This window comes from Ochotona princeps, chromosome 5, assembly GCF_030435755.1.
Source record: "Ochotona princeps isolate mOchPri1 chromosome 5, mOchPri1.hap1, whole genome shotgun sequence".
Lineage (NCBI taxonomy): Eukaryota > Metazoa > Chordata > Mammalia > Lagomorpha > Ochotonidae > Ochotona > Ochotona princeps.
The window spans coordinates 107,209,308-107,235,503 of record NC_080836.1 but is presented as its reverse complement, the minus strand read 5'-3'; the positions used below and the strand labels follow the sequence as shown (position 1 = coordinate 107,235,503).

The window sequence follows — 26,196 nt, the reverse complement described above, 5'->3', positions numbered from 1 at the left end:
TGGCAGCCACAGCAGAGTCAAGTTGGTTACGACACGCTAGCTGGCCCCCTTGAAGGCGGAGCTGGGGTTGCTTTTGAGACCCGGGCCTGGACCATGGGGTGGAGGCGAGAAGAGAGATGGAGAGACCAGGCCTGAGCGGACATCTTTATTTGGGAGGGAGCAGTACACAGAGCCATGCGGGCCGTCAATCGTAAAAATATCTCAATAAATAAAACACGGAGGCAACATATACACTGAGACAGGAAGTACACGAAAATAAAGATAAGGCTGGTGGTGTCCGCGCCTGGGGCGGAAGGAGGGAGGGAGAGAGATACAGAGAAAGAAAGAGGCCAGTGCTGGGGGCAGGGGTCGGGGTTCCCTCTGAGAGCCTTGGTCCAGTCTGAACAGAATTTACAAGGGTGCATTTCCATTTTATTAAAAAAATATACATTAGAGAAGGCACTTGGAGGGCGCTACAGACGCCAGATCCGAAGCCTCATCCGTGGGGCGGGATCCAGAGACGCGCAGGGAGACCGGCCCCTCTCTCCAGAGAGCGCTGGGGCCAGGAGGGGGAGCTGCACCCCTGGTGCCATCGGCCTAGGCCCGGGGGTCTCCTTGGGGTCATCCAGGTTGTCCAGGTTGAGGTCCGGGTGCTGCCCAGCTCCGTTTGTGTCTGGAAGACAAGGAGGGCGATGCGTTACTGTGGGGCAAGCTGGGGCAGGAACCCTGAGGGTGGGCGGCCGGGAGGGCGATCAGGACCACCTCAGACCTCCCTGGCACTCCCCTCGACACTCCAGGCCCCCAGCAACACTCCAGGGAGCTCCCTGCTTTATACACGGTTGCAAGTTCATGGGATACCATTCACAGGAAATGGGCGGAAGATTCCGGTGTTGAGAGCTGGTGCGAAGTGTCTCACACCTGAGGAGTGTGCGCTTGCCTCTGTAGCATGTGGGCTGTGCATGTGCCGGCTGCCTGAGACAAAGAGCTGAAGCCCAAGGGACCCGTGGGACCGCTGGAAACGGCCTCCAGAGGTCAGTGGGGCCGGACCATCACACCAAGGCCGCTGAGCCATGGGAAGCCCCGAGTTCATACCCAGGCGAGGTCATGTGACCACATGTGTCACTGTGAGCATGTATGTCTATGTGAGCATGTGTGTGTTTGAAAGCATGCATGCGTGTGTTGTGTGGTCTGTGTGTCTGTGGTCCATGTCTGTGTGAGTGTGTATATGTGTGTGTGTCTCCACCTGGGTAGGCACAGCCGAGTACTGTGTGTGTGTCTTTGGGAGCATTTCCATCTTGTGATTGTATGTGTCCCTAGATGCCCAGCATCCTCAGCAGAACACAACACCTGCATGTTCCTGCACCCCTAGACCCCTCCCACTCCAGGGCCCACATGGAAATTCAACGGCTTCCGTCCCCAGAGAATTTAAAAACTTACTGCATCAACACAAAGAAATGGCTAAGACATGTTTTCCCTGGTTCCCAGGTGCCTGTACATGCATACACACGCATGTACACAGTGTATACACACGCACGTGAGCACACACCGTGCAAGCACACACTTACAGTGCACACACTCACAGCACACCTTTGTGAGTACACACAGTGCAAACCCCCACACTGCACATGAGTGAGCACACACAGCTCAAGCAGTAGTGGACACACACACTTGTGCTCACACAGACACTTTTTTCAAGTTCAGAGCACTTCACTACTGAAAACTTCCAAGTTGTCCCAGGCAGCAAGTCCAGGCTGCTTCCTGGAAGAAGGCAGTTGATACGGGGGCGGGGCGTAGCAAAGCTAAGCTGGGAGCCCTCCTGGGGGAGGGGGGGCGGGAGGGAGGCAGGCACGGCAGCGGGCTTTGATATATGAGTCGTACCAGCTGTCCCAGGGGGAATGCAGCTACATCCAAGGAAAGCCCAAACCAGCAGGGGATGGCCCAGCCAGGGTAGTCTTCAGGACTTGACCTCCAAAGGGGGCGCAGGACTCCGCAGAAACCATCAGCAAGTTCATACATCCTCCTGACACAGCCCCTCCAGGCTCAGCCCCCATCACGTCACCCGACATGCCCACGGCCACTGACATGGGCAACATTCTGCACAGCAAATGTAAAACATCCGGGGCTCACACACATGCCTCCTGTTCCCACGCACACACCTGTGCCTGCCTGCCCAGTCCACAGGTGATGGTGGGTGAGCCGCAGAGCAGGACTGGTCCTGGAGATCCTGCCAATCTCTCCCCATTCGGAGTTCACAGCACCAAGAAGCGGGGAAGGTTCTTACAGGCTCTGCCTTTACAGAGCAAACGAAACACCAGTGGTGCGTCTCCGGAAGGCAAAGAAGCCGTGGGCTTAAGGAGAGACTGGAAGGTCACCTGTTTCTCCATCCAGATCCCTCCCACTCAACCACCCTTCCACCCATCCACCCACCAACCCACACATCCACCCACCAACCCACCTGCCCATCTATCTACCAACCCACCCATCCACCTGCCCACCCACCCACCCACCCATTCATCCATTCACCCATCCACCCATCCACACACCCATCCCCATCCATCCATCCACCCACCTTCCACCCACCCACCCATCCATCCACCCATCCACCTATGCACCCACTCACCCACTGGTCCATCCATCCGTCCGTCCGTCCATCCATCCACCCACCATCCATCCATCCATCCACCCATCCACCATCAATCAATCAAAAATTCACTGAGCATCTACTATATTCCAGAAGTGCTGCTAGTTGTTAAAAAAAAAATCCAAGATGTGGGGCCAAGCATTGTGGCATAGCATGTTAAGCCACCACCTACATTTCTGGCATCCCAGATCGGCTCTTCTACTTCTGACCAAGCTCCCTGCTAATGTGACAGGGAAGGCAACAGAGGTTGGCCCAAGTGCTTGGGCTCCTGAACCCCTGGGGGAGACCCAGAAGAAGCTCCTGGCTCTTTGCTTCATCATGGCCCAATCCCAGGTGTTGGGGCTCTTTGGGAGTGAAGCAACAGATGGAAAAATCTCCGTCTCGTCCCCTTCTTTCTCAACAACAGATGTTTTTCAAATAAATAACTTGTAAAAAAAAAAATAAGAAAAAGCCAAGATGAGTCAACGAAATCTATCAGTGTAAAGAACAAAAACCCCACAAGGTAGTTCTAAAGGGAGAGTGCTCCCGGCTAGAGCAGGCGCGGGTTGCCTGGGCTTTGTTGGTCACGGGTTCAAAGCCTGCTCTCGCCAGATCTCTCTCTCACACACACACACACACACACGTTCATGCAAGGCACTCATGCACACACTCACACACACCCACACTCACACATTCATTGTCACTCTCTCAATGTACACACTCAGTTACACACCGCCACACTCACACACAGCCACACACTCACACACGCACTCCTCAGCTCCTGCCCGTGGAAGTGGCCATGTTTACAGCACAAAGCAGAGACCCAGGGCTCTTCCCGAGGCCGGCATGAAGAGTGGAGGGCGGTTTGCCACCTGTGCCCTACAGCTGCCCAGTTCTCTGCAAAGGTGCTGCCGCTGCCCAGTCTGCTCCCAAAGCAGAGACCTCGGTGCTGGACACACGGCTGTGTGGACAGGCAGGAAACGCAAGCCGGGCAGAGACACTGACTGTGTGGCCATGACCATCCCCAGGCCTTCTTGGGCCTGAGCTTCAGACTTCCCTGATGCCCACATGCACACCTTGGGCTGGCTACAGTGGCTACTGGCCACTGCCAGCCACCGAGTAATCAGGACACTTGGCCAGTGACATCCCAGGCACTGGGGCACGGGGGGCCTCTGTTCCGCAGGGACAGTGAGGTGCTGCCCAGCTCCCAACAGGAGGTGGGGAAGGAGCAGGGGGAACTCCGCCATCCTGGGGCAAGAGCTGTGGGTGGTGGGGGCACACAGGAGGAGGGTCGTAGCTGGGCTCCCCACAACCCCGAGCTCCCAGCAGGACTGGCAGCCAGGCAGCGGGTACACACCTATGACACTGTCACTGCATGTCTTGACAGGTCCCACGCTCTCCAGGCAAAGCAGGGGACCCCAAAGCATCAGGGGCTCAGGACCCTGGCAGGGCACCCACACAGAATGGCAGAACACACTGACCCAGCAGACAACCACACAGGTCCTTGTCAAACACTCCCACCTAACTCCTGGATTTAAAGGCATGCCCACACTTGCCAACATTATCTACGATTCATTTGTAAAGATGACTGGCACTAAGGCAGACCATGCCAAGCCGTCACTGGTGATGCTGGCATCCCATATGGCCCTGTTCGAGTCCTGGCTGCACTGCTGCTTCTCTAGCTCCCTGCGTATGTGCCTGGGTAAGCAGCAGAGGCTGGCCCACGAGCGCGGGACCCGGCACCCAAGTGGAAGACCAGGAAGAAGCTCCTAGCTTCTGGCTTTGGACCAACACCACCCTAGCCGTTACAGCCATTTGGGAAGTGAACCAGTGGATGGAAGGCCTCTCTCTCTGTCTCTCTCTCTCTCTGTAACTCTGCCTTGAAGAAAGGGGAGGAGGTTTGTCCTGGGTCAGTCAGCAGCTGACTACAGCCCCGCCTGCAGAGCTGGTGAGAGCCACGGTGCTGCCCACAGACCTCAGAACGACACTGGCCAGACAAGTCACACGGAGACCTGTGTCCCAGAGCAGAGTCCATGCACCCTGCGGCCGTGGAGAGGCCCTGCTGGACAGTCCGCTGGGCTGACCCCAGGCAGTCTCAGCAGCTACATGGGACAGGGCCGCTCGGGAAGCCATTCTGGCATCAGGTCTCAGGGTGCCCCTGGGGATGCTGACAGCGTCCCCAATGTGTGCATCCCGGTTGGCTGTTGGCCTGTGACCTGTTGGTCTCTGTGATCTAGGGACCAGTGACGCTCCTGGCCAGCGAGAAGCCTGGCACAAAATCCAGGTGCAGCTGAGGCTCCCAGGAGCCCAGGGAGGGCGGGCACGCAGGGAGATAAGGTCCAGCCCAGGAGATGGTAGCTAGTTCCAGGGGCACAGACACTGCGATGGAGGGAAGACCCCCAGGGGTCCTGGCCAGGAGGAAGGTGACAAGCCTTCAGCACAGCCGAGGCCAGTGCCGGGAGCTGGCAAGAGGCCAGCAAGGGGCCGGCAAGGGGCCGGAGGACCAGACACGGAGACCAAGGGGTGCGTGGTGACTCGCAAGAGATTGGGGCTCCTCACACGAGATCTTGGCGTCAGGAGATCTGCATGCACTAGGCAAGGGGTGCCCACATGGCACCTGGTGCAGGGCAGAGAAGGGGGTAGTGGAGGGTGGGTCATCTGGTCCCTGCAAACAGCCCCAGGACCCTCAGCTCTATGCCGTGCGTCCACAGCAGCCCAGGGACATCAGCAGAGGCCACAGTGGACGCTCGGGGTGGAGGTGGCCTGTGCTGGAGAGAGGCTAGTGGGTACCTTGGCCCGTGCTGGCGAGTAAGAGGCCGGGTCCCTCACAGATGTCTGAACCCCTGAGGGCCACGGGGCGGGGCACAGTGCTTCCCGCAGGACCCCGCACATGGCTTCCCGCAGAACCATGGGACTTGGAAAAGACACTGGACAGTAGCTAACCCTTGTTCCAAGCCTGATGAAACGCGGTAAGCTGACCTGGCCCAAAGCGGAGCACTGAGGAGTGGGGTCCACTCGTCTCGGGGTCCCCTGCTGGCGTCCAGGTGAGCAGGCCAAGGTCAGGAGTGCAAGGGACCAGTGAGCGCGTGTACACACGCATCAAATCTGCTCACAGAAGACTGTCGGGACAACAGTCAGGTCGATGCACAACCTGTGGTTGCCTGGCAACAGCCCGCTGGAGGGGGAGTGTCCGGGCATCACTGTGCCAGGAGACACGACCCCACGTGCAATCAGACAGTGAGCATAGACTCGGGGCCTCTATGCACATCCTCAGCTCCACTCTCTTTGGGGGCCCGTGAGCCCACAGACCACCTGTAGGGTCACCTACCCATGTTCTGTCCTTACTTACAGAGGGCCCCTCGTTGGTGTGGGGCCCAAGTGCATCCATAGTGGCTGGCTATAGACTGGGCCAGAGCTCTCTCACACACACACCCCTCCGCAAACTCTCTAGTCTTTCCCAGTTTGGGAAGCTATGACTGACAGCTTGTGGGGGGTGGAGACTTGTTATGCCCACTGCCCCTGTTAGGCCGTGAGGCAGCAGCAGTGTGGGTTCAGGGTGCTAAGGGGGAGCAGGACGAGACCCACACCATGCGCGCTTGGCTTCCTGGCACCTCCAGGACTCCTCTGTTGGATCCAGGTGGCCCCAGGCCGAGCGTCAAGCAGGACAGCCCCTCTGCACCTCTGGGAAGCGACAGGTGTACAGGGGAGAGGGTTGGGACTTTCCTGAAATAGCATTTGCCAGAACGGCCTGCAGAGCCAATCTCCGGTTCCCTCCCCTGGGGCAGACTTGGTCTGGGTCGGGGACAGCGCTCATCCTCACGGCACACGCATGGAGGTGTGTTTTTACACTGACTCCAACAATATCCTTGGCCTTGGAAGCTGTGAGAGGTGCTTTTATTGGAAGGACGGCAGACCTGAGACCTGGAGAGAACTCTTCGTGTCCCCGGTCCTCGAGTTCTCTGTAATCGGGCCATGTCAGTACCTGGATAAAACGCAGATGGTGTGTGTATTTCCAAAGACTCCAGACAGAACTCGCCTGAAAACAAAACATACCCATTCCACTGAATGGGGAAGACGAACATCCCAGGAGAGTGAGGCAGCCTTGAGTGAACCCCTAGAGAAGCCCCACACCTCTTGGGGATGAGAACCTCCAACCCACGCTCGGCCAACAGGCACGGCTCTCACAGACATGCCTCGCCGCGGAGACCGAGTTCCTCACCAGCTGTTGACGGCTGCTCTGTGCCGGTTCCCGGGGAGACCCAGGGTCCCAGAAGACGCTGGAGGTGCGAGTGCCAGGGCACTGTTCGAGAAACAATCGTCTCACACAAAACACGCTGCCACACGCCAAGTGACACGCCCTTCCGCCAAGGGTCGGGAAACTCCGGAGCCCCAGCATGGCAGCTCCCTGGCTGGGGAGAGTAGAGTGGGGGCAGGGTACCAGTTGAACCCCTGCTGGGGAGAGGAGTGTGGGGATGGGGAGACGGCAGCACCCCGAATGGGGAGAGGAGAGCAGGGACAGCAAGTTGGCCAGCCCAACTCACCAGGACACGGAGACCTAGCGCATCAGCAACATCAACTTCTGACTGGGGCTGGGTCCACGAGGGCGCCTGCGAAGCCCCACTCGTGGTGGGTGGAGACAAAGGTGCGACAAACTGCAAAACCTGGGGTCCAACACCCCTGGGCCACAGCCTGCAGGCCCGGCGGCAAGCCCACCAGGCTGCATCTAAGGCGTCTGCACAGGGTGTTTCAAATGGGCGCCTGGCTGGGACACAGAATGTTCCAGCAGTGCCATTTACTGGGTCTCCCTGGAAGAGACTCAGACCCACCCTTGTGTTTCACACTGTGGACACCACAGATCTGTGAATGCGACACCTGAGGGAGCCTGAGGGATGTGCAGAGAGGCTACCCTCACGCCCAAGGTGCTCCACGTGCCCCAGGGAGCTTAACAGGCAGCCCTGGCTTGAGCGGGGGGCAGAGGAGAGCCCCGTACCAAGAAGAATACCAGAACATGCTCTGGGGCTGCCAAGTGACCAGTGGGCTAAGCCACAGCTCTCAGCAGCTCCACTCCCTGCCAGGGCACTTCGAGTCCTGGCTGCCCTGCTTCCGATCCAGCCCCGGGAAACGCAGAGGACAGCCCAAGTGCTCACACACCTGCCGGCCCTGTGGGAGACCCCGATGGATTCCTGGCTCCTGGCTCAGCCTGGACTGCTCTGGCCATCTGGGGAGGGGACCACTGTAGGAAGATCTCTCTCTGTCTCTCTTTCTCTCCCTCCCTTCCTGTCACTCTGCTTTTCAAATAGGCAATACGGAAGAGGCAACAGGAAACACAAGAGAATCGGGTTCCGGAGCTTGTGGCAGGTACTGCCAAATACAGCCCCTGGCTCCTGCCCCCCGCCGGCCCTGGGGGAGCCTCCACTCCCCGCAGGGCAGCGAGGCTGCTGGCTGCTGAAGGCTGCGTCTCAGATGCAGCTCCGTGCCCTGCCTGCGGGACCCCACCCTGCCTCATGAGCTGCAGAGTGGGGGCGCTCCGCAGGACGAGGAGGAGCAGGCCTGGGAGAAGTGCAGATAAAGCAGACTGTGGCAGGACAGAGTGTAACCAGAGCCGCTCCCCACGGCCTCCTGGCCTCGCTCCTGCGTCCTAGCGAGGCCACAGCGGCGTGCCTCACCCCCGGGGAACCAGCGCGCCAGCCCAAGCTGCCGTCCCTCTCCTCCACGCAGGGACCCCAGCTCCGCTCAGATGCTGGGCTCATCATCTCTCCAACCCCACCATGCACTCGGAGCCCCTCCTTGGCCACATGGGAAAAAGTCTTTGCTGAAATGGTGTTTCCCCTCCTCCAATCTGTCCTCACCGCCCCCTCCTACTCCTTCTATCAGAATTAAAGGGTTGGGGGGTGCAGGGTGGGCTCAGGCCACTGTCTCCTTTGCCTCTCCCCACTCCCGCCCTTTCTGTTTCTCTTCTCTGTTCTGCTCAGGGTCGTGCAGGCAGCTCAGCTTCTGGGAGCGGGCAGCTACAGCAGAAGGTGCCAGTGGGCTTCCCATCAGCAGGGGACGTGGACAATGAGTCATGCACCGAGGGCTCTGTCTGCGGCGCTCTGGGGCTCGCTGGCAAGGACACAGCCCACCAGGGCTGGCCTCCCGGGAGAGGAGAGAAGGGGGAGGCCAGCCCCAGCCGAGTCCCAGCTGCCTCCAACATGCAAACAACACGCAAAGGGCCTGTTAGGGTTCTAGAAGGACTTTCAGAACAGGACCTGGAGGGTCCTTGGTAGGAAACCCATGTCCCACCTGCCCAGAGGCAGAGGGAGCCGTGGCGGCAGCCCACAGAGGTTCAAACTGCCCCCTTGGGTGGTGGCTTCCTGAGCCTGTGCATGCTGGGGGCACATGCATGGACCCAGCCTACCTGTGCCTGGGCCCTGGCAACCGGGCCCACCCTGGTGTACTGGGATAAAAGCCACCTTGCGTTTGGGGTCTGCACCCAAACTCGTGTGCCCATTGTCATGGAACAAAACGGAACAGGACTGCCGGTCACCAGTGGGTCTGCTCCTCAGAAGGGGCTTCTCTGCCCATGCCTAAGTGCTTTCACAGACCACTGAACCCTGGTCAGGAGCTGGGATGGCAGGGGCATTGGCTGCGGCTGCCATCCCGGTCAGGCCCAGCATGGTGAAGAGGTGCCAGGTCCCCCCAGTCTGACCCGCACCTGCTTGCTGCTGGGCCCTCTCCCTTGGGCCAAGCTCCAGGGTGGGGTGAGGGACTCGGTTTGGCACTGCTGGCCGCGGGCAGCAGGAACGTGGACAACTGCGCTGGTCACTTTCCCAGCCACCAGGGTCGGTCAGTCTCCAAGGTCCTGAGGCTGCTGGTGTAGCCGCCGGACACTGGCAGTGCTGGACTGAGGCTAGGCACCCCCACACTCCCCAGAAAGCATGGCACAGGTGAGCCCCACCCACCAAGGCTCGGGGACCCCAGGAGAAAGAGGGAGAGGCTGAGATGGCCCAAAGCACCCGCTTCAGTGGTGCAGCCGACACCCCGACTTTGCACACCCAGGAGCTGCCTGGCAGAACAGGGTCCCACAGGGCTCCACACCAGCTGGGATGACCCCAGGGCCTTGGTCCTTGTGGGAGGAAGGTGATTGGCCATGCTTTCCTTCTGGGCGAGGGGTGCAGGGGCGGGGCAGTGCGGGAGGTGAGGGGATTCAGACGAGGGCTCCACTGGGATACCTTGGCACGGCCTGCACTGGGACGGGGCAGGGCCGCCAGAGTTTGAGGGCAAAGGGCAGGGGCAGTTTAGGCGGACAGAAGTAGACTCAGCGATGAAGGTGTGCCTGAGCTGAGCTCTGGAGCAGCTGGGGTGGGAAGTCTTGCGGCCCACGTACTCTACAATTGAACACGAGACACAGTTGGATCACTTAGGGGCTGTTGGGCTGGCATCCCACTTGTCCCCACTTTCATGGGTGTCACATCCATTCTGGAACCCTGGACCCTTCCTGGCTGTTCAGGGCCAGCTCCAGTGGCCAGGTAAAGGCTGTCCTCCTTGTTCACTGGCTTCAGCCCAGGGTGAGTGCTCCACCACCACCACCCCCGTTTCAGGGCCTGGAGGGAGATGGGCTGAGTGGGCTCGGATGCACCTCCTTGGGCACAGCAGGGAGACCAGCACATTCTACCAGGGAGAGAGTTCTAAGGGGAGCCAAACGCCTGCCCAGTGAGGGCCTGTGTGTCTGCATTGAGCTCTCAACTATGGCCGGACGCCGGGGCAGGGGAAGGAGGGTGCTCCCCTGGCCCTATCATGGCTTGCAGTCTTGGCACCTGGGCTGGACTGTGACTGGGTCTGCCCTGGACCAGACTCCCACCCGGCCAGGGAGGCAGCTGCTTGGGCAGCTGGTCAGAACCCTGCCTGTGAAGGGGGGCGCAGGCGGAGGGGCCGTTGGCACTCCTGGTCCGAGGCTCAGCTCCGGCCCTGAGCACAGCTTCCCACCAGCACACATTCTGGAAGGCAGCAGTGACAGCACTAACGGGCTCTGCTGCCCCACTGGGGGACAGGCTAGATTTCCATCTCGCTGCTCCCAGCCCCAGCCCTGGCCCAGCCTCAGCCTAGTGGGCACCTCGGAGCTTCCTCCGTCTGCCTACATCTGTTCCAAAATAAACAGATAAATCAATAGCGGGCGATGGGACGGGGGACAGCAGAGATGGGGTACACCCAGAAGGCCAAGGTGGCACTGGGTTGGTGGGCTTGACCCAATAAGCAGATGCCTCCCAGGTGCTGGCAGAGGAAGAGCAAGGGGCCAGGATGGCTCTAGCCAGCTTGCAGTTGCTGGGGGAGCCCACAGGAAGCAGAGACTGGCCGACAGTGGGAGGGGGCAGAGGTGGTCCTTGGCTGGAGAACTAAATGGGAGGGATGCTGGCCAGCCTGTGCCAGGAGGGCGGCACTAGGGACAGGTGTAGGGCGGAGTGCGCCAGGGCAGTGATGGCGGCCAGCAGAACAGACTGCCTGAGCATGCTGAGGACTGCAGCAGGGCCCAAGGAACGGCCGGGCACTCGGACTTCACCAAACCCAGAAAACCAAAGCCCAGTCGGCTCAGCCTCCACTTCCTGAGAGTCTCCGAGTTTTGGTGGGATGGGGTGGGGGCAGGGCTTTCTCCTGCTCCCTGTTTGGAGCTGCTGATCCGCGCTCGGACACACGGAACCTGCCTTCTGTCTTCTTCTGTTTCCGCCACTGCCTCCAGAAAGCTTCGGATGAGATCCTGGACTGTTCTTGTGCAGGCATGAGTCTGTCCCGCGGTGGTCAACAGGCCACGGCAGCCAGCCACCAGGCCAGCACCTCTTCCTCTGGGGACCTGCTCCTCAGCCAGCCGCTTAGCGCATCCTCATGGCTGCTTCTGCTCGGGGAGCTCACGTCCTCCCAGCCGCTTCCCTTGCCAGGTCACGCACTCTCCCCTCCCCTAGAGCAGTGGCCCCCAAGGCTGCCTGGGGCTGGGCCACTGGGCCACTGCCCAGCCTGAAGCACTGGGCCCAGCAGCTCCACTCCCAGCGCGGGGCACAGAACACCCAGTGCAGTGGGGCCAGCCATCCAATCTGCTTCCATTTGAGCCTTCATAGTGCAAAACCAACTGGGACGTCACGGGTAGGAGACTCCCCCGGGAGCCTGGCCGTGGACCACAGCCCAGGGCTGGAGAAGGCACCACCTCTAGGTCAGTGGGGGCAGGCTGCCTTCTGGCCCGATACCTGCTATCCCCAGAAACTCACTTCCTGCTTCTAGAAGATGCGGGTGAGGAGCCTGGGCCCACCAGGGACTGTGTGGGAACCAAAAGGGGGCAGCTGAACCAATCAGCCCATCCCTCCAGCTCCCAGGCCTGGCCCAAGACGCCCAAGTCTGTGGCAGATTCCCAGCTGCGGACACGGCCAGACAGGGCACGCAGGAGCGGATCCTGGGAGGCAGCGCTTTCCAGCTGTGGCAGGGGCCATCGACGTCCACAGTCCAGAGGGATGATACCTGGGTGGTGTGGAGTCTGGTTCCTGCATGCTGGTGACCCAGCAGCCCAGACCCTGGCTGGGACAAGGTTTTCCCTTGAATCCCTCTCGGCAGCAGACCCTGCCAGAGTACAGCCAGCTCCCAGAGCGGGCAGGACAAAGCCTAACTCTGCCCACTCCATTCATACCCAGACAGCCCAGGGCCTCTGGAGGACCATAACCACGCATAAGGTGACCTCTGAGGGCTCAGCAGAGCCACGCAGGCCAGCGCCAAGCAGGTGCAATGGGGGGACGTGGCCCTGGTCACCACGCTGCTCCAGGAGGTGTGGGGCTGCTGGCTACCTCCCTGCAAGACCTTGTCTTCGGGACTCCTTCATTCCCCATGCGTTTTCCCAACCATTCTTATCCTCCACACGCTGGTCCCTGCCTGCACCTCACTCGGGGGGATGGGTGGGGACCCTCCATGCCTTCCTGCAAGGGCCTCTCCAGCCTGGCACCTTCATCGGTTTTGGCTCCTCCTTCTGCCCAGTGCCGTGAGCTCCGGTCCACCTCAGCCCGCGACTCCCACGTGGCTTCCTAGCCACATGGTCCCTCATGGCTTCCACACCTGTCCCTTGAGTCCTCCGCCGGTGCTGGGGTTGGGGTACATGGCGGGTAGGAAGGGCCACTGTTGCTCGTCTGCTGATGGCCATGGGTGCTCGGCACCTGCAGTGGGAGGAAAGTCCTTTCCTGTGTGTGGGGAGGCAGGTGCCCAGCACCCTCAGCCCAGGAGTTGGGCAGGCTCGTCTTCTGTCTGTGCGCCACCCCCAATGCCAAGGGATGTTTCCTGCAGGATGCGTGTGTGTGCACACGTGTGCCAGGGCTGGGGTGATAAACTTATGCCTTCTGCATCCGTCCCTCAAGTCACCCCAACCCTGCCCTACTGGGGTCCCCCACACTGGCACAATGAGGGGCTCCCTCCCACAGGGGAGACAGTCAGGGGAAAAGTATTATTGTGTCCCAGACCCCATGTAATTTAGGACTTCAGTGGGAAACCAGCAGGGTCTCTAGAGATCCCGCCTGCACTTCCGCTTCCAACAAACAAACAGGATGCGGACCAAATACCGCCCCAGTGCCCTGAGCATGGCACGGGCAATGGACGAGTGGCCCTGGGCACAGCACGCGGAATGGATGAGCGGTCTGACCACATTCCCACTGTGGTAGCAATAGGCGGAGGTGCCCCTTGCTGGGGGAGCTGTGGGGACCAGGGGGCATGTGCGGCTGGGGTGGACGGTGGAAGGGCCCAGAGTAGGGATACACCATGTGCCAAGCTGAACCTTGGGCTGCCACAGGCCAGGGCTGAGCACCTAGCTGCCCCAGGAGAGGCAGACAAGGAGGCAGGGGTCTCTGCCAGGGCCCAGGTCACTCTAGATGCCCCTGGGGTGGGCCACTCACTCGGGGCCCTGGACTGAGTTTTAGGAGCTATGTGAGGTCAGCAGCTCAGACAGGTGCCCCTAGCTGATGACATGAAGGGGACCAGCAGCTCCTGGACTCAGACCTGGCCCTGCCTGGCTGCTGGGGCACCCTGAGGAGCACAGAGTGGGCACTGGGCAGGTACGGGGAGCACTCAACCCTGCTGGGTTACATGTGTCTCCTGCGGCTGGAGGCTGCTTCGGACAGGAGTGGAGGCACATGTCCCCAGTACCACTGCCAGCAGACCAGTCAGCGAGCACAGTCCACTTGCAAACCCAGAGGTTCTGTCTGCAGAAGAGAATGTCCAGGAGGGCAGCGCGGAGGGGGCGACCTGTCCATGTCTGGACCAGCGCGCTGCCCATGGCCTGAGTACCCAAGTGATTCTAATAGAGGTGCACTGGCTGCCCTCGGAGCAGCCAGCTGGCAGGGCCCCTGGGAATGGCTGGGAGGGGTGCTGGAGACACAGTCAAGTGTCCAGCTGCTCTTGGGACTCCCTGCTGCCCGTGGAGCTCGCTGTGGTCAGCAGAGTGAGTGGCGTGGAGGAAGACAGCTCAGAGCTCAGGCAGTCAGCTGCAAGCACAGGCCGTCCAGGGGCCACTGCCCGGCTCTACCCAGCACGGGCCCTGCGCCCTCAGCCAGGCTGGACCCTAGGTGCCTCGGCTATGAAATGGGAGTAGAGATGCCAGCCTTCCGGGGCCATGTTGAGAATGGCACCACCCACCCAGCGTGCCTTGCTCAGCCCCTCGACCCACATGGCACCTTGGCAGAGATGGGGAGCCGCTGCTGCAGCCGCGGACTTCAGGGAAGCCAGGTCTTCAAAACCAGAGCAAAGGAATGGAGCAGCTCCCAGCACCAACATGCACCCTCCCCTGCCCTGGGGAAGGCCTAAGCACTGTGGCTGGCCAGACTGGGCTGGGCTGGGCCAGGAGGGCCGGTGCCTGGGGGCTGCAGGAGTGACACATCCTCCTGCGGCCCCTGGCTGCAGCCAGTAGTGTCTCTGGAGCCTTCTAACCCTCGGTGAGCCTGCTGTGGAACCATCAGCAGCACTCAGAGAAGGGGACTGGGTGAGCCGGCTGGGGCACTGCGTCCAGCTGGGGGTTGGGCAGACCAGGCGTGGGCCCCAGGGCAGTCTGCAGAGCCCCACTCCCCCACCCCGCGGCGCTGACCTCTAGCCCCTATCTGCCCGCCGGGTCTTGATCTCCTCTGGGGCCGGCTATCCCTCCCCAGGCTGAGCCACACTCTGGGTGCGGTCCATTCAAGCCCTGCTGTTCTGTTTATTTGCACAGTCAGAGACAAAAAGCTGAGCTCTGAGTCACTCCTGCTCCCAGCCGGCTGATTCATGCAGGAGGCCCGGACGGGGACCAACCCGGCTGTTAAACTCTTGTTTCTTTCTGGAGGTCTCTTCACACAAGGCCCGAGTGACTCCAGCCAGGGACTGAGGTGCCAGGCTGGGCTATGTATGTGTGGACTGCAGAAGGAGCAGAGGGGAGCTCGCACCTCACCCCTACCCTGGCCGCCCCATGCCTATCACAAAGGTGTCAGCGGGCGCCCTGCAAGGAGTTGGCCGTCAGCATGTAAGGTCCCAGGATGTGCCTCAGACACGTGTCAGACGTAGCCCAGGGTGTGGAAGAAGCCAGGGTGAACAGAGGTCGCGTTCCCGGGAGCTGCGGGCGGCCTAGGCTGGGATCACCGTGGCCAGCGGGCAGCACACAGGCCCTGCGGGATCTGCTCCACCACCCTCCTCAGGCCTGGGCCCTTGCAGGGGCAGACGGAAGCTTCCGGGAACCCACGTGGGTTCCTCTGACCCCGCAGGGTGAAGCAGGATCACAGTGTCGAGGCGGGCGCGAGTTCCCTGCATTGTTTTCACTCACGCCCAGATACGATTTTAAAGATGAAGGCAGGTGGCACTGAAGCCACACACGAGGTGAGACAGACGCCTTCCCTGGGGCCACAGCCAGACCCGCGGTCCTCTGCTCCCCAGGCACGCCCAGTCCTTTCTTCTGCCACCAGCAGCTCTGCCCCACTCCCCGAGGGGGCTGCTCACAGGAGGCTGTTCCAGTCCCCAGGACCCCCTGCTCCTCCTCACGGAGGCCACCTGCTTCGTTTTGAGCCGGGATGAGCGCTGGAGTTTGCTGAACTTCCTGAGAGTAGAGGCTTGTGCCTGAAGGCTGGCCCTCTGTAGGAGAGGGGTCAGCGCTGCTTCCTGACGCACAGCGACCACACAGACCTTCTCTGGCCACGCCTTGAGCTCATGTGCCAGCTGGGGGCCCACGTCGGCAAGTGTCGCTGCCCATGCCATGGTAGCTGCTGTGGGTGACTGGCCCTGCCTTTCAGGGCCACGACACCTCCCCGGGGAGTCTCCGGGGTTGCCTGTCTTTCTTGTGGGTTCTGGCGGCAGGTGTGCTGGGGAGCGGCTGGGTGAGTGCACACAGTGGGGCCAGGACCTCGAGGAGGACTGGGGAATGAGGGAGGGGAGTGGAAGGGAGAAGCTCGGGGCTTGCTCATACTGGTTGCCTGATGGAGCCAGGCAGGGACGTCAGCTGGAGACACGCCAGGCAGGGCCTCCGCTTAGTTACTCAAAGCGGGAGAGGCGGAGGGGAAGGGGCAGACAGGGAGTTCTGGGGGGTGGGAACAAGCGTTTGCTGGGCGCTCTAAGGCCAAGAGACGTGCCAAGGAGTCAGGCCACAGGGCTCTGTAGCTGCGCGGCACCCAGGCCCAGGTTCCAACCAAGCCCACTGCCCGCAGCTGTGGCCCACTACCCTCTGCGGCTATGGCACTTGTGCCCTTCCACGGCCCTCCCTCGTGGCCTTCTCCTGGGGTGGGAGCACAGAGGACCGGGCAGGAACAGCAGTAGGTACACACCTGCTCTCTGGCAGCCCACCTCTCGCTGTGCCCATCTGTCTAGGAAAGTCAAGCCACCCTTAAGCCCACACTGGCTGGAATGGGGTGCTCGTCTCCATGCTGGCAGGGGCATCCTGTCCTGCTACTGGGTGGGCAGGGAGGAGCAGCCACTTCCAACTCCCCCAGAGCGTGAGAACTCAGGCCGTTGAGAGGGGCTTGGAGGGGCCTAAATGACACAGGTCAAAGCCGGAAAGCAGGAGGAGGAAGCAGTGTGAGTGTGCCGTGTGTAGGTGTGTCTGCACACACATGTCTTCAGTGAACACATGTGGACATCAGCGTGAAGGGCAAGGCTTCGGAGGCACAACCTGCCTTCAGTGGGACTGGACGGCACCCCCGTGCGCTGCCCAGGGACCCCATCTGAGCTTTGGGATTTGGGGGGAAGCAGTGAGAGACCCACAGTGGCATGCTGCAGGATTCACACAGGGAGAACCCTAACACTGCCCAGTCCTGGCGCCCTACCCTTCCCTATAGAAACCAGGGCCCACGTGGCAACTCTGGCCCCTGCCCCTGGCAGTGCCCAGGCTGCAGGTTGGCCTGTGCTGTGGACAGCGTTTTCCAGCTTGTCCCACGAGGGTGTATCCCGGCATCACACCTTCCTGTGGGTAAACCGCATCCCACCTTGCAGTTAGAGCCCGGCGCAGTTCCCTCTCATTAACATGAGCACTGCTCCCGCTGGCAGTGGTCATGGGCGACTGCCATGGGGACATCAGCCGGGGACACGCCAGGCGGGGTCTCCGCTCAGTTACTCAGTGGGAGAGGCAGAGGGGAAGGGGCAGACAGGGAGGCCCCCGGGGGGAAACAAGCGCTTGCTGGGCTCTCTAAGCCCAGTGACCGCCTATGGGCCAGCGCCTGCGCACCCCAGCTGACACGTGGCCCATGCAGTCCGTGTCTGGCTGGCTTAAGGTGTTGGTGGCTGGGAAGCTACCAGAAAGACCCTAATGGGGAAACTGGCAGCCAGGACTGGGCACGTGACTGGGAGGCTGAACTGGGCGGGACAGGGACCTGAGGCCACAGGGCAAGTCTCTGGCCTCCGTCTGATGATGACCGTGTTGGAACAGCTCAGCACACGAGGAAAACGCACACACATTCGATCTGGAAACAGCGACTTGGATGACTGGCAGAACTCCATACGGACGGTCACAGACCCCACGCCTCCTCAGAAGTGATCACCCATGGCCTCACTGGGGTGCCTGACAGGCGCAGCAGATCTTCCCTGCCAAATACTTGCTGTCCAGGTCAGAGAAAGTGACATCAATATCATGACCGTGATGTCACACACATGCACATGTGGAAAGTGTGTCCCGACACCAGTTCCAGGAGCCCCAGCTGGGGCATCTGTGGGGGCTGCAAGAGCACCACAGCTGCTGTGTGCAGTCTGGGGGTGCCTCTCCGGCCTTCAGCGGCCCCCAAGGCTGCTGGGCCACCCCGAGCTCCACCTAGCAGCCACCTGCAGCGGCATCTCCGCATGCTTTGAAAGTCCTCACTGCGTCAGTCACTGCCCCAGCCACGGAGCTACGGGCTGGGAGCCCAAGGCGACTGTCGCTTCCTACCATCAAGCCTGACCTGGGACGCAGTCAGCAGGCTCACACTCGGACACCAGCCAGAGCTGTCTGCAGGGTCTGGTACATCCCAGTCCCTCCTGCCTGGAGTCCTGGGCAGCCCAGGCCAGCTCCTGAGTGTCCCCTACTGTGCACAGCAGGCAGCTGTCCCTGCACCTCCTGCCAGGCCCTCTCTGGCGACATCGAAGCACCGGGGCAGTACAGGGGATGCCAAGGTCCCATGAGTCCCACCACGTGGCTACAACCAGTTGTCCAGGGCCCTTGGTTGAGGCAGCCCTGGGGGGACTTTTAGGATAATTGCTCCAGGACAACGGCTAGGGTGCATTTGCACAGCTGGGCCAGGGGTGTCAGGGGCTCTGAGGTGGCTGAGCTGGCTCCCAGTGCTGTCCATTGCCTCAGCAGTCCTCAGAGGCCACTCCGCATGTATGTTCGTCACTGCTGGGAGGCAGCTGTTCCGTCCGAACAACAACGACTGTGCACGGAGCTGCTGGGGCAGGTGAGGAGCCAGAGTTACTCTCACCAGAAATGCCCCTTTGGAAAACTGCACGCAGCAGGACAGCGTCACACAGCGGCAGCGAGCGGCAATGCCACCTCTTGCTGGTTCGTCCACTGAAAGACAGGCACTCGTCCGGAGAGTGATGGTCTATGGGAGTCTCAGGACAGGCCATCGCGGCACAGCCAGGAAAACACTGAAGCTCATGCTGCTGCCCGGACCCCTCGGCACTAACCCCGCACACCCCTACCCCTGTGAGAACATGCTGGGCAGGATCCCCCAGTGCCCAGGCAGTGCTGGGAGAGCCAAAGCAGTTCATGTCACACCTAAGAAATGTCCCAAAGCACCCAGCCATGGCCAAGGCCCTAGGAGGCCAGCACACGAGTCTTCTGAGCCACTGTCCTTCTTTTTTTTTTTTTTTTTAAAGATTTATTCCATTTTTATTACAAAGTCAGATATACTGAGAGGAGGAGAGACAGAGAGGAAGTGGAGCTGCCGGGATTAGAACCAGCAGCCATATGGGATCAAGGCGAGGACCTTAGCCACTAGGCCACGCTGCCAAGCCCTGAGCCACTGTCCTTCTAAAAACATGACGACAGCCAGGTGAGGAGACGCGGCCGCCTGTACGCTGGAACGGGGTGCACTCGGGGATGCCTCCAGGGACGCCCGGTGCCCCAACAAGGCATGCTGACCAGATGGGGTGGAGCATGCCAGAACACTTGGCCTGGGCACCCTGCAGAGGCATGCCACTCCCAAGCAACCACGGGCCCATCGCCTGCAATTCGCTGCGATGTAATTCCTGGACGATTAATCCTTAGCAAAGACACCAATCCATGGCACAGAGATGTGCGGTGCTGGACTTGAACTTGAAGAGCCAGAGAACTTGTGCCCACCCCCACACACCCCGCGTCCAACACGCCTCCAATTTGAGCTAATTTAGGCATGTCCCTGCAGACACGATAACGCCTCATTATACACGCACTGAAGCAAACGGCCGAGCAAGGATGGATTTACGACCCAAACAGAGCTTTCCGGAAATGACCCAGGGAGCCGTGCGGCTGCTGGATCTCGTCCCTGCTGCCCAGCCAGCGAGTGCCTGGGTGAGGAGGTAGTGACATGTGCTGTTCAAGGACGCCTGGGGGCTCCCCTGCACCCCTTCCCCAAATCTGGCCCTAGAGCTGGCGTGACTGCTTGCAGAGCAGAGCCCTGAGGGGCCCGAGCTGGCCAGGTCGCCTGAGCCACCCACAGGGAGCCTGGCGTCTCCTGCGTGGCCCCTCACTCTGCAAGGGGCATCCTGGGGACCGGACAGGCACGCAGTGGCCGCTCGGCACTGGCAGCAGTGTGCGCGCCTTCCTTCCCAGGGAGGCCGGGCAAGGTCCCTCATCCTGTCCTCTCTGCGCCCTCAGCCTCACCCCTGCTCGGCAGTCTGGAGGGACACCGCCCAGGGTCTCCCCTCTCCCCGCCCCCCACCTGGGGTGTGATCAAGGAGCTCAGAAAAACAAACAAACAAACAAACAAACAAGCAGGCGTTTGCCCAAAGCTTTCCCCCCAGGCCCTGTGGGTCCTACAGCTGAGCCTGCGGCCTGTGGCTGCCGTGCTGGGGTGGAAGGCAGAAAGTGGGGCTGCAAGCTTCCTCGCAGAGCACTGCCCACTGTCAGCCCCTTCCTTCCAGGCATGGGGGACCAGGGAGAGGAGGGATTCGCCCACTTGGGATCTGAGAAGCAAAACCAAGATTCTTCACGGGGCTCCCAGGGCAGCTGGGCCACCAGGGGAAGCAGGGTGATGACTCCCCAGCGCTATCTCTGTAGTTTGACAAACCCGGGCTCCCCCATACTCGGTTTCTGACTAGTCACTGCACCGGAGGCCAGCTCTGGGCTGCCCTTCACTGTGACGGCCACACCAGCCTGCAGCTATTGCCCATTGACACTGTCTTCACTCGCAAACAAGCCCAGGATGGGGGCTCGGGCTAAGAGAAAAGGCCTCCTGTCGGATGGCACGCAGTGGGCGCCTGGAGCGGGCTCTGCCTCCTGCCTGCTGCGGCTGTCGCCGGCTCCTCCACGGCTGTGTAGACGGTTTGTGTAAATCGTGGGCTTGGCAGATATGTGTGTCTGATGAACGCCACCACATACTACGTGTCTCAAAAGCAAATGCAGGGTCCCCTTTGGGAGGGGGCAGTTCTTAAAATGCCTGTGGAAAGTGTGTGCTTTAGCACGTTGGGAGAAGCGCAGCCGGGAAGGGAACCCTGTCGCTGCAGTCCGTGCTGCGGCTCCAGGGGGACTTCCTGTGGTGGAGGGATGCGCAGCATGTGGACCGTGCCCAGAGGTGACCCTGCGCAGGGTGCTCATGGAGATGAGGGCCTCTGTGAGCTCACCCGCCACGTCCCCAGGGAGTTCTGAGAGCGGCCCTGGGCATCAGGTCCGGTGCTGAGCCAGCCCCAGCCCCTGCTCGTGGCTGCCAGGTCTCACACACACGTGTGTGTGCTCATTGCACTCGTGTGTGCACATGTGTGGACTCGGGGCCGCAGGAAGCCCCTCTGAGGCAGCTCATGCTCTCAGGCTGGGCCCTGCTCTGAAGCATAAGGCCCCTGCTGCTTCCTGACTGCGCCTAGGCCAGGTGAGGACTCATCCCTCTTTACTGCGCCCAGGGTGAGCCCTTTGCTGGCGGGCAGCTTGCAGGCTGGGCTTGCTGCCCTCAGCACACTCCTGCCTCCCCAGGGTCAGCGCATGGGGGCCTTGAGGGCAGCAGGGGGAGGCGAACGGCAGAAATGCTGAGCTTAAGAACCGTCGTAAAAGCACAGCCTGACGCTGGCCGGGGACAGCTTTGCTTTTTGTCTAAGCCCGGGTTCAGACTGCAGTTCCAGGCTACAGCCTCTGCCCGTCAAGGGTGAAGCTGGCGTTGGAGCTCCGGCCGCAGCAGGCAGGCGGCAACGCAAGAACAACCAAGACCGAGTCCCCAGGCTCATGGCCTGCCCGAGGAGCCAGTCTACAGAAAGTTCCACAGAGCAGCTCTCGAAGCTCTCGGAGGCTGCCTGACGCACCAGCTGGGCTGGCCAGCAGGAGGCTGGGAGAATGACCACTGGTGTTCAGGAGGGCAACGGCCACGTGGCGGGGACCAACACCCCGCACGGTGTCTCGTTCATGAACATTTTACAACAGAACGCTGCTGCCGTCTCAGGCAGCCTGGCCGTTCCGTCCACCGCAACCTCCGGACGCGGCCTTCCTCTTCTCCGCAGGGGGCTAGTTTTCTCTGGAGACCAGCTAGCGTCCGGCCAGGGCCAGGGAGCGTTCACAAGGAAAGAGTGCTGGCAGGCAACAAAGATTCACCCATGTACACACACACACGGACACACACGGACACATGTGGACGGACCATGAGGCCTCAGACAGGCTCTCCAAAGGGACTAGGGCTCTCAGAAGAGATGGGCACTCGAAGCCACGGGGCCAAGGACGCGACCAGCGGCTCACTGGCAGCAACCCAGCCCAGGCCCGGCCGCCCCTCTGCCCTGCTTGGGCAGCTCTGGTCCTTAGCACGCCATCTGTTTGCTGATCCGAGGGCTCCAGCCGGCTGTCCCCAACATCCCGTCTCTCAGCCGTGCATGTTCAAATGCTGGGCCAAAGAGGACGGTTGGAGCCAGGGGGCAGGGCACCATCTGTGGGCGACGCACGTCTCCACACAGCTGTTTCCACCCCCACACTTCACACTGGGCACTGAGATGTCCAGGGCCTCTGACCCCCGGTGCGCACCAGGGCTGCTTCAGCGAGGGGCTCCCAGGACACATGGATGTCCCTCCCTTCACAGCACTTCCAGGCAGCGCAGCCAGGCACGCTGCACTGTCGGGCAATAAACCCAAGGGACACAAAGATGTCTCCTTCCCACGCCAGTAAAACTCGCCCGTCAGCACGGGTGGATCCCAAAGCCCCTGCTCCCTTCCTTCCTGAGCGTCTTTCACGGCGACTTTCCGGAGCTACCCGACTCGCCCCAAGTGCATCAGGATAAAAACGTGAACGCAGCACCCACCAGGCTGGCCTGCCTGTCTGTGGTGCTCCGCGTCTCAGCACGGGCTCCCATGTGCGTTGCAAGCCCCTTTCACCTCCTCACCACGGTGCACAGCGATGGCCAATCCCACTGGCCCCAGGAGCACCCCAGTTTTCAAACTTAAATTTTCCTTCTGAATTCCTGCGTCCTGCTGTGTGTCCAACCAATCCTGTTCTGGAGGGCAGCTGAGCGGTCATCTTGTTGACACTGTCCTCAAAGCTGCCTGTGTGTATGGGGGAGAGGACACCCAGCCTCAGACGGCCACACACCGAGCCGGACAAAGCACGGAACCAAGTCAGGTGGCGGGGACAGCTTAGCTAGAATCCGTCTACTACCACCGCACGCACGCCGCAGCACTCACGCCTCGGCCAACCCAAACTTTCTAGAGAAATATGTGGCTAGGACGCTTTCCAGCTGGTTTTTGAAAGACAAGAGAAGATTCCCACAAGTTACTGTCTGTTAAAAATTGACGTTTTAAAAAAAAAGCTAGAAAGGGGACACAGGCATGTTTTTAAGCAATTACTTCCTCAAAAGGATTTTCAGTGTCACAAAAATAAAAGCTAAAACAGTGCAACAAACCCACCTGTGCTGCCTCAGCCCTCCCCGGCTGCAGGCACAGAATTCAGATTCCGACCACAGTGGACAGGTTAGTGGCCATCAAGCCAGCGCGCTCCCTTGCACACACTTCCGACGGTCAGGACAGCCTTGAAGCCGGGTGCAAAGGCCCCAGCGTGCCTCCAGGGAGACCGGGCTCTGTGTCCCGCGGGTAGCTCCTCGCGGCTCCCGGAGCACTGCGGGTGAGCGCACGGCCTCCCTCCCTCCCTCCCATCCCCCCTCCCCCCCTCCCCCCCCATCTCTCTCCCAGGCCACAGAGCTGAAGATGGGACACAAGGGCGGGGCTGGGTCCCAAGCCCTCCAGGTTCCAGGCCAGGACCTGAGAAGTCAGCTCCTGGGTCCTTCCACACTTGACCGCCCACAGCCGCCTTCTCAGACGCAGGTGCTCCCGGCAGCGCCTGGCAGTTCCCCGCAGGAGACGGTCCTGCCGCAGACCCCCCCCTCACCAGAAAACACTGTGCGTACTCAGGCGCCCATCGGGCTGGCCAGGGTGCAGACTACCAGCACCCACAGCTCCGCTGGGTTTCCCCGCCCAAGTGTCCGCACTGGGGAACGCTGTCTACACAACCCGGCTGGAACGGCTTCCCCTGTTGCCTCCACTCTGAGGGACGCCCCTGGGATTCATCTCCCCGCCACGGCCCACCCACACGCCACCGCAAGTGGAGTAGGGGTCAGTTTGTCAGCTGCGCGCTCCCACCCCGCCTAGGGAGCCACCGGCTCCCAAATGGTGTCCTCGCACGAAGTTTGTACAAGGCCTCCGGGACTTGGGCTGGGACGTGGGAGCCTTCCGATAGCGTCCCTGTCTGTGGCCGGGAGGAGAAGCGCAGCCCACGCATGCCATGGAGGCCCCTGCCTCCCGCGCCTGCTCGGAGGGGAGGGAGGCCGTCGCGCGCACACACCTACCCTGGCGCGCCGGTCCGGAGGCGGGAGCCGCGCGGGGCTAGTGGGAGGCTGACATGGACCACGCGCCCTCCATGCGCCACACGGAGAAGGCGTAGCTGAGGCGCTCGTGGGCCACGTAGCTGCAGCTGGTCATCTTATTGTCCATCTCGTCGCTCTGCAGGACCTGGTAGAGGAAGTCGATGTACCGCGCGGCCAGCTTGAGCGTCTGAATCTTGCTCAGCTTGTCCGAGGGCAGCGTGGGGATGATCTTGCGCAGCGCGGCGAAGGCCTCGTTGAGCGACTGCGTGCGCTGGCGCTCACGCACGTTGGCCAGGATGCGCTGGCTCTGCAGCTCCTCGAAGGACTGCGCGCTCGGGCTGCCCTTCTTGCCGCGCTTGCCCGGGGTCGGGCTGCCCTCCTCGCTGGACTTCTTGCTGTAGCGCCGCTTCCGGCCGAAGCGTTTGGGCTGCCGTTCGAGCTCCTCCTCGCTGGTGCCCAGGCTGTCCACGGGGGACACGGGAGAGCTGGAGCCCTCCTCCATGGCGCCCGCGCGGCGCGCGTGGGGCTGGGGGCTGGGGGCGCCGTGAGCGCGCCGCTGGCCAAGCCCGCGGGCGCCGAGCACGCGCTTGCGGGGCTGCCTGCAAAGGGCTCCGATTTCAAGGCCGGCTTGTGCAAAAACCGAGGTCTCCCGGAGAGGAAGTTATTTTAACTTTTTTGGAAACTCTAGCCGGGCTGGGTTGCTAAATAGTTGTCAGGAGCGAGGGCGGTGCGCTGATTGGCCGCCGTGGCCGGGTGGGGGGGCAGGACCAGTTCTAGGGCCTCCGCCGGCCACCCCCTACGCCCCCTCCCTCCCCCGCCCCAGGCGCGGCACTTTCAGTTTTGCCTGCCCGCTCCGGCCCGGCATCGCCGACACCCGGTCCTCGCGGGACGCCGCGCCCTCGCCCCGGGCCCCCACCGCGGCCGCTCAGCGCTCTCGGCCCAGCCTGGCCTGGCTTTGTCTCCGCCTCATCAGGGAGAGCGGGCCGCTGGGTCTCTCGCGCGATGCGGGAGCCGAGTCGGAACCCAGATGCGCTCCGGGGAGGTGAGGGTGAACCCGGGAGCCTCTAGGGGCGCGCAGTCCCGCGTGCGCCACGGCCGGCTCCGGGCGCGCACGAGTCGGCGGGCGGCTGGGGATGGGGCTGCGGATCTGTGGGTGCGTGCGGCCCCTCTATGCCGTCTGCAGACGCCCATCCCCGCGCGCGCGCACCGCCGACCCCGCGGATTGTGTGCTGCGGGGTCTGGCCGCCCCGCATACTGGGGCATCTATTCTCACGCGCTCTTGCTGGGGAGTCCGTGCTCTTCCCAGGTGTCCCCGCCCCACCCCCGCCAACTTTCCCGTTAAGTGCTGTAGGAGCCAGGCGACGCAGCTAGCCTGCACCGGGAGCCCGCGGCCGCCGCCCAAGAGGCTCTGCCCTGGTTAGCAGGCCGGCCCAGGTCCTTCGCTTCCCTCTCGGCTTCCCTCTCGCAAGTCCGACCCGGACAGAGAACGCCTTAGGGCTTGGCGGGCGAACCCTCAGAACTCGGCCTGCCCCTGCTGGAGCAGCAGGGCTCCGGGTGGCAGGCAAGTGGGGCCTGGCGGAGGTGGGCGACACCGAGGACCCCGGCCGCACACGTCTGTATGCTGAACGCAAGCGCGTTTGAAGTGGTTCGTGGCTCTTTGTTTGCCAGGCTGCTCTGGCTGTGGGCCTGGGCGTGCTTTACAGCTTTGATGCCTTTGAACCTATTCCCAGGTGACCCGGGCTCAATTAGGTCCAGCCAGAGGGGCTGTCAGGAGAGCCCTGTGATCAAGGGCGCGCCAGGCCTTTCTATTGAAGTTGAACCAGGGGCTGCTCCGCTGACCGGCCTGGTGCCCCCTTCATCGCCTTCCCCAGGCCTGGCTCAGGGGTCGGTCTCCCCAGCTCCAGGTCCCCACAGTGGCGACGCCACTGTGCATAGCACAAAGTGTCTTGGGGACCGGCACACCAGAATGGAGTGGAACAAAATTTTGCGAAGGAAAGTGGGCAGCCAGGTGCCCTTTCCTGTGCACAGCGTGGGGCGCCAGCGCTACCTGCATGCTCACCCACCCATTTGTCTCTCCTCGGACCCAGCGCCCCAGACCTTCTGCCGTGACTGAATGGAGCTACCTCAGCAGCCCCAGGCCAAGCCCTGAGAGCCCCATGGGCT

The 26,196-nt window shown here is 61.7% G+C and overlaps 1 protein-coding gene across 1 annotated transcript; it reads right to left on the bottom strand.

Annotated features, from left to right (window-relative positions):
• Nucleotides 1-138: 138 nt before the first annotated feature.
• TWIST2 (twist family bHLH transcription factor 2) lies at nt 139-24,715 on the bottom strand. The gene is made up of 2 exons (XM_004597412.2): nt 24,016-24,715; nt 139-652 (listed from the first exon to the last, which is right to left on the bottom strand). The coding sequence occupies exon 1, from the start codon at nt 24,533-24,535 to the stop codon at nt 24,053-24,055; it is 483 nt and encodes a 160-aa protein (XP_004597469.1). The 5' UTR covers nt 24,536-24,715; the 3' UTR covers nt 139-652; nt 24,016-24,052.
• Between the last annotated feature and the right edge of the window lie 1,481 nt (nt 24,716-26,196).

What these genes read in the sequence shown, in the direction of transcription:
- TWIST2 (XM_004597412.2), bottom strand. Translation starts at nt 24,535, where the DNA reads ATGGAGGAGGGCTCCAGCTCTCCCGTGTCCCCCGTGGACAGCCTGGGC.